We start from the raw sequence: 8,240 nt of genomic DNA on the forward strand, positions 1-8,240 counted from the left end.
CGCCCCTGCGCCCGGCCGCCTCTCCCGCCTCCTGGGGGTCCTGCCCGGGCGCGCTTCTGGGGAGCTTGCTGCTAAACCGGCACAACCGGCGAGCCGCGCTTGTTAACCTCCCAGGAACGTACTCAGTATTTCTGCAGGCAAGGTCGTATTGTGAAAAGCTAAAGTAAAGCCAGAATAATAACTTTACCTATTCAGCAACGAGCCATTAAAGACATCTGGACACAGTTCTGAGATAGACAGATTAGACTGAACTTAATGCTCTAACAGCTCATAGAATTTTGATTTCTCTGAACACGTAGACTCCAGCCACCAAAGTTCAAAACCATTTTGCTTAGTATTATTTGATATGCAAACTAAGCAGTGCTCGTAAGACATTAAAATTGTAAATATTTTAAGCATAAACCATCATTAGATGGGATTTCTGTCTCCAGCATCCTGCCAACTCTATTTAAAAGCCCCAAACTGCTCTTCCCTTGATTTATATGACTGAATACCAACAATGCTTGTAATATGAGTGCAGTCTCCAATAGATGTATGCCCTTTGCACCCTCATTTAGCTAAAGAAATAAGCCAGTATAAAAAGTTATCCAGGCATCAACCATTCTGGCCATTAAGGCAAACGTAGGAGCAATGTCTAAATCAAACTCTGACATATACCAATACTGCTACCCTGCACCGCTGCTTGGGAAGGTCAGTGGAATCACATAGTCTGTCTCCTGTTCAGAAGGACACCATTGACATTAATAGGACACTTCTTACTCAGAACTGGTTTTACTCATTTTTATTTGTAGCATGTAAGTCTAGGGTAAGAGAACAGAAGGATATGGGAAAAAGTCTGTGAGCTCTAGGCCTTTCAGGTAGATCAGTTATAAAGGAAGGAGGTGCGGAGGTATCTGTCCTGCTATTTATTTTTTGGCACATACTCATGCCACCTAACTTCAGACACCAAGCAGAAGGCAATTGCCCTAAGTTCCCCCTACAGGCAATGAACAGAGATAAGCTTCTCTTGAGGGCTCACTTAAGATCTGAATAGTTGTTTTGAGATGCTTTTTTCTCTCCATTGATGGAAGGCTAGGATATAGGTAGACCAAGTAGGCTTTTCACTTACATGGTTCAGTTACATTCCTAAAGGTGGTTGAGGGTGTATCTTCAAACAGACATTTGCACGCTTTCCATGGATAGATGTATAGACTATGTGGTGCAGCTTCATTCATGGTAGCAAAAGTGAAGCAGTGAAAAGATGGCTCAAAAAAGCCTTGGTTAGCTTTTTACAGATACTATTTCTTGTTATTTAATACCAGATCTGTGTACTACCACATCACCTGACAGTACAATTTTGATCTGGATTGGGCATGAGCACACAGCTGTAGGTGTCCGGAGCAGAACAAAAGAATGTTGATGCTGAACTTATGCTAGCTATATGCTGGTTGAACCAATGGTATTTTACCCAGTATAGATAAAGTAAAAATGGTGTGAAGAAATTATATCAGACCTATAATAAAGATTGCAAAAAAAATTATTTCCATTTTAAGCCAGTCTGAACTGACAAAGTAAGTTTGTATTAAGTACTTTGTGCTTTATAGTTATGTCACCTGCTATTAGATGCCCCGATGCTAGGTTTAATATATCACAATATATTATGTATTAAGATGCCATGGTCTATTCAATCATGGCTTATGTCACTTCTGTGTGTCAAAAATGAAGATTATTTTAAAATGCAATTAAAAAAAGCTAGAACTGTGAAGGAAAACTGCTAGAAAAAGCCTAGAAGTACTTGTTAAAAGAAAAAAATCTGTTAGTTGTAGTGCATTTAAATATAACATCTATGTATGATGTCGACATGTATCTATTACTTAATGTTCAGTTAACAAGCAACGACTGAGGCTTCTTGCATGTTTAAGATTTTTTTCCTCTGCACTCCTGTTCTCTGCATATTAAGCTTCTGAAGCAGGCTCCATCTATAAAAGATTCCTTGGCAGGCAGAGGAAGCAGGGACTCAACCAGTGATCCCTTGGGTGCCTTTCTCTGGCCCCATTTGAGGCATTGTGTTACAGCTGCAAATTAGTTAATTGCAAACACAATCTTTACAAAGCCTCCTGACATTTAGAACAGAATTGCCCTAGTAGACAGGCATGACTGGTAGACTCATTGAAAATTACTGAGTTTTGGAGATTGAGTATTGCAGATTGAATTTTGCCCTGGTCCTGCTGAAATAAAGATAAAAGGTTGCACACTTTATTAATCAGATCAATATTTTGGCAAGTCCACAATGTGCAATGGAATGTGGTGCAGAGATTTGCAAGCCAACACTTGGCCAAGCTCATATATCTGCACAGCAGCACTGTACAGAGAAGTCCTGTCACCTTGCTGCCATGTCAGTGCCTGAGCCAAAAATGCCGACCCTCTCAGCCAGCCTTTGTAGCGTTCAAGTACCCTTACACTGCTGTGCTTGCTACTGGAACTGGCATAGTTGGCACAGTGCTCCTTCTTGTTGGAAAGGCCTACTCTCATCCTGCCTAAAGGACGGTGCTGAGTTGTCACGAGTGTTTGACTTTCCTGGATGCATGGTGTGAGATAATTGAATTAATGAAGGAGACGTTGTCAAGAAAGGTAATCTACTAAAGGTTGGAAGCTAATTTTTAAAAACCCCTTCCTCTCAGCAAGAAAACCACACTCAACTTTATGTTCACAAAACTTTTCTTTTTGCTACTCCCTCAAATTTCATCTCTGAAATGCTAGTGTGCCATCAAAAAAAGATAACTATGGAGGGAAATTTCAGTCTTACCTTTGATTAATTCTTTTCCTATACCCACTACCTTTGTTAATGTAATGGGTCTGCATTCATCCACTTTTTAAAGTAAATAGAATTATGGTTGTAATCCAATTGCAGAAATTAGTACTATTTAGTGTAATAGCGAGGTACTTTTTGGAAAATTTGAACACGCCAATGAAGCAATGAAAGGAATACAAATAATAATATATATTAAGTGCAACCAATACATGTTGTTCTCATGTTTTTCAATTTTAGAAAAAAAATAATTACCACTTGCCTTGCATTAACATGGAGGTCAAGGCAGAAGCAAGGTTAATCACAAGGTGCTGTAAGGTTTGTAATTTGGCACCTTAAAACATTTCAGGGCTGTGCAAAACATGCAGGATTTCCTTTCATTTTTTAAGTCTAGGTAAGCAAACCCAGGCCAGTAAACTCTGTCAGAAAATGGATGCCAGCATTTTGAGATGTGTCTTATTTGGTAGGAAAATGTTACATGTGTACTTTTCTATGATGCCTGTTGTGCCACCTTGTGTCACAAGCTACTTATGCTAAGGCTCTGTCAAGATGGCATTCGTAGCTAAAGAGCAAATGAGCTAATAAAAAGGTCAGTGATACTAGTGTTTCATTTTAAGAAGTTTCTCCTATATTTACCAGAGAATTTAAGATGGTGGTTTACTTTCATAGGAATGGAATTGGACCATTGACTTCTAGTTCTGGGGACTGTATCTCTGGAATACAATAAAACTGACTAATGAAAAGTCTTATGTAATATATATGCACATATTAAAGCCTTATGTTGCAAAACAGACCATCTACCGTTCTTTAAAGAGAATTTCAAGAAGGAAATTGATTCCTTTTTATTATTATGGCAAAGATGTTTCTGGTAGCCCACAAATACTTGTCTGCTTTGCAAATACAGGAAATGGCAACAAAGACAAAGGAAGCCCACAAAACTGAGGAACTGTAATTGTTAACCTTTCCTTCTGCTTTCTTCAGGGTATTCTAGAACGCTTAGATGCTGGAGAAATTGTGATTGGAGATGGAGGATTTGTCTTTGCTCTTGAAAAGAGGGGATATGTAAAAGCTGGGCCTTGGACTCCTGAAGCAACGGTAGAACACCCAGAAGCAGGTCAGTTTTACTGGGAAATGGTAATCCTGTAGTGAATGCAAACATGGCTGGGTAAATAATGAATATATAGGAACTTGTAGAAGGTTTTTAAATAGAAGTGGTCCTTGACACTGTAGAATTACACTGTTAAGAATAGCCTAAGAATCTATAGACCAAATGCTCTTCTTACCCCTTTTTCTTGCTCTTAACACTGGCCAAAAGCAGTTGGCTGAGTAAGAATATGAGTAGTGCCAACATATAGGGATACCTCTCCGGAATGCTCTCCCAGTCTTCAATAATTTGCAGCCCAAGGACTTTTTGACACAGATATGGTATCTTTGTATTTAAGAACATTCAGTGATTTCTTTCTCATGGATTTGTCCAGTCTGTCCTTGAGCTGATATAAAGCTTATCATGTAAAACATCTTGTGAAAAAGAATTTTGCCATTAACTATCTGTTTTGTTGTGTTCTAGCCCTTCTAGGACTTTTATATTGTTACAAATTAATATAGTTTGTTTATTAATTCTTTCAGGAAAATAGCAGCTTTTAATAAACAATGGAATGGAAGAGGAGTATTTCATGTATTTGGCTCCACTGTGAAACAGGGAATGATAAACCTCATAAGAACCTAAGAATTGCAATAAACTTTTAATGGAGTAACTCTCTTAAAGCGGAGGGAGACAAAATGAGCAATCATTCTGTGCCTTCCAGCATAAAGATTATAGTGTTTAGCATAAATAGTGCAAAAGCAGATGCTGTTATCTATTTATGTATGCTTCATTACAAGAAAGCATTTGCCCTAGTAACATGATGTGCAGTTAATCCCACAAGCCAATTCAGAATATCCTGGGGAAAAAAGATTTCTTTGTTCTGTTGTAAGTGTTTGTCCTTCCAAATCAGTCTTTTTCCTCTATACAGGGGGAAGAAGGAAGAGGAGGGGAAGGAAGAGAGAGATCTTAGCCCTCTCTATTACATTGCTTTGTACACCTTACCTATTTATTCACCCTAATCCTTCTCAGCCTTCAAGCATCACTTTATGTGTAGCATGCCTAACTTAGGGTCATGGACAACCTTAGGTAATGCAGAGCTCCAGCAAAGGTTTAAAGGGTGATGACCTAATTTGCTGACTCTCATCTCTCCAAAAGACATCCCATCACCTCTCTTTCTGTTTCTCTCCACCTCTACCTTTGTCTACCCCTGCACATTCGATCTTATAAATCATGGCACTTATACCATGCTCTTTATTCCCCTTTGCTTATGCATTTTGCACCTCAAAAGCCCTTGACCCTCTCCACATGTCCTTTGAGGAAGTGCAGGTCTCAGTCCATGGGGAATGCAAGACATTGCCTTACATAGAGGCAGTTGCAGATGGCTTAAATTGGCTAAATTGGCACACAGATTTGCTTTAAATAAGTGATCAGTAGTCATAGATTAGAATCCAGCCTTCTAAGAATTGCTACTGATTTGCTCGAACATACTGCTTATGTCTGTAACATAGTTATAAAATTTTTATAAGCCCCTTATAGGCTATTTATACATATACCCTTCACTGGAAATGTGTTCATTTCTTTTAGTGCAGTGTGCTGCCTCCCCTCCATTACTGCTTTTTGCTCCTGCATTGCTTAAGGGTCATGTTACTTTGATAGAAGGTCTAAAGAATAGAAGGAGCAACTGGCTGAGCCAGGTGGTGTAAAAACCATACAACTACCAGACCTCCTTGTCTTTGTATGGAAGGAGGGAAAAGGAGGGAGGTTCTGAGAATGCAGCAAGGAAGGGTGTGGGGGGGTGTGTGGAAAAAAAGAGCGAGTTCAAGGCCACTATCTGCATTACAAGGGAGGAGAAGTTTTGCCAGACTGACAAGTTTAGAAATGGGATCTAAATATTTCTTCTGAGCCAGGTCAGGTATTACTCTGTAGTGAGCAATATGCACAGGCACTTACTGCCCCCATCTCCTGTTAGCTTAAGTCTGTGTCTTTTATGAAATGTCCAATTCATGGTGGATTGAAATGAAAACTCAGTGTTATACATCTGACTCCTAAAATGCATCAAATTGTTAATAATTGTTTAGCCTCATATGTGGCTGCTATCCCCATTTCTCAAATAGTAGAGGAAAACACAGCTTCAGTAACATGCTGGAAGTCACACAAGAAGTAAATTACAGAGTGCTTTGGGTTTTTGATAGTGCAGATTGCTGTGGGCTTGATAATAGTAGTAGTATATTCTACTAGTAAAAATGATTTGCCTGGGGTTGAATAAGATTCAGGCTGATACTTATAACACTATTCTTTCCCTCAAAATATAGACCCATTCAAAAGTCTCCTGTTCACATACCTGATAGTTTGGGATATGAAGTTCCTTATTCATATGTGTTAGATTATGTTTCATTTGCCTACCTATGTGACCATCCTTATTCACACAAATCCCAAGCATTCTTCTAGGAATGCAAGAACCATATTTAAAGAGCACTAACCATGGGGGTAAACAAATCTGGTTTATTATGGAAATGTCATAGAGCATGTGTGGAAAATATTTGTAGATTCTTTTTTCCTTTTCCCATTTCTTCACTAGTTTTAATCAATGATTTCTCCTGGGGGAGAATAGAAGAACAAACTACAGAATACTAGAAACATAAAGCCAGCCCTTTCAGTTGGGATCAGTAGCCTATTTTAACACTGTGGGAAAAAGAATATTCCCTGCACTAGGAATGTTTTGACTCTGCGTAAAGGTTGCAAGACTGAAATTTGATCCTGGTAGTTCAGGCAGATTCCAGGGACTTTTTGAACTGTAGCTCTGCTATAATCTGTGTTCCTAGATAGGTCTTCGTGACTGCTGGGAAAAGAAGCATTGTGTTAAATCACACTGTGGTTACCCAAGGCTGTAATTAGAAATTAAATACTGTACTAATAGAGGAAAGCAAGGGACACTACACTGTTCCTTCACTGAAAGCAGACGTGCTTGCGTGTACGCAGATTGACTCTAGCAACTCAAACTGCTGTTTGAGCTTCTCTGGCATAGAAGTCTGTGTTTGTTGCAGCTGAAGGGAGTAATTGTACTCTCATGACACGTTCACACATTTCACTAATGACACAAACTGCCTGTAGACAATGAGCTATGACAAACCAGGACTTCAGGAAAACTTTTCCAAGCATCTGCCACAGAAACTGCCGTGTTCTTATGTCTGTGTACAGTATCTAGGGAATAAATTATTCCTGTATTTGCTATAAGCTGTTGAGCATCTTAACTCTGTTTTACATCATCAGTAGTGTTCTAGAATTTATTACAATTATTGTTCTGTGGGTATACATATAAAATCAATTGACAGCTCCTGTTCTGTTCCTGCTGTGGTGATTGCAGTGTATTGCTTACAGCAATGAAGGCAGAACTACCATTACAAAGCCTCCACCCAAAGTCCTAATGTAGGAGATCTGTCCATTAAAAGTAATGCCAACCTTTCCTTCAAAAGAAATGTTGGCTCTCTAGTAAAATCATCATGTGCTGACTTATGAGAAGAATTAAGTCTGTGTTGTGAGTCACTTTTCTTGGGCAACAAGTAATCTTTTAATTAAGGGTGTATTTAGCAAAATAGAGCTTTGGTTTTGGCTGACTAGACTCAGCTAGAGTTTTGTAGGGGGAGCAAACTAGAAAATACAAATTAGAGGAGGTAATGGAACACTGTATTCTTCCATATAAATATCATCTTGTCCCTTGATTTGTTGCCATGATACTTTCTTCTGTTTTCTTCTTCATAGTCTAGAAGCTAGGAAAATACGGCTTTTTCATTTGATGATCTTTTTGTCCGGTATTCCTTGTTATGCTGTCATGTTCTTTTCTCAGATGTCTGTTTTCCCTTCCTAAACCACTATGCAGTTCTATAAAGTGAAATTCAGAGGTCTGAAAGACCGCAGAAAGAAGAAGATAGAATCATAGAATAGAACCATAGAATGGTTTGGGTTGGAAGGGACCTCTAAAGGTCATCTAGTCCAACCCCCCTGCTGTGGGCAGGGACATCTTCAACTAGATCAGGTTGCTCAGAGCCCTGTCCAACCTGACCTTGAATATTTCCAGGGATGGGGCATCCACCACCTCTCTGGGCAACCTGTGCCAGTGTTTCACCACCCTCAGCATAAAAAATTTCTTCTTTATATCTAGTCTGAATCTACTCCTCTTTAGTTTAAAGCCATTCCCCCTTGTCCTGTCACAACAGGCCATGCTAAAAAGTTTGCCGCCATCTTTTTTATAAGCCCCCTTTAAGTACTGATAGGCGGCAATAAGGTCTCCCCAAAGCCTTCTCTTCTCTAGGCTGAACAGCCCCAACTCTCTCAGCCTTTCTTCATAGGAGAGGTGTTCCATCCCCCTGA

General features: G+C 39.4%; 1 protein-coding gene across 1 annotated transcript in view; it reads left to right on the forward strand.

The window, feature by feature from the left end:
* Window positions 1–3,217: 3,217 nt before the first annotated feature.
* Window positions 3,218–8,240, forward strand: part of LOC103919765 (betaine--homocysteine S-methyltransferase 1) — an 18,736-nt gene continuing 13,713 nt past the window's right edge. Inside the window, exons 1-2 of the mRNA XM_009327321.1 lie at window positions 3,218–3,251; window positions 3,732–3,902. Coding sequence (XP_009325596.1) covers window positions 3,218–3,251; window positions 3,732–3,902 — 205 coding nt within the window. The remainder of the gene's footprint in view (window positions 3,252–3,731; window positions 3,903–8,240) is intronic.

This window comes from Pygoscelis adeliae, unplaced genomic scaffold, assembly GCF_000699105.1.
Source record: "Pygoscelis adeliae isolate BGI_AS28 unplaced genomic scaffold, ASM69910v1 Scaffold26, whole genome shotgun sequence".
Classification (NCBI taxonomy): Eukaryota; Metazoa; Chordata; class Aves; order Sphenisciformes; family Spheniscidae; genus Pygoscelis; species Pygoscelis adeliae.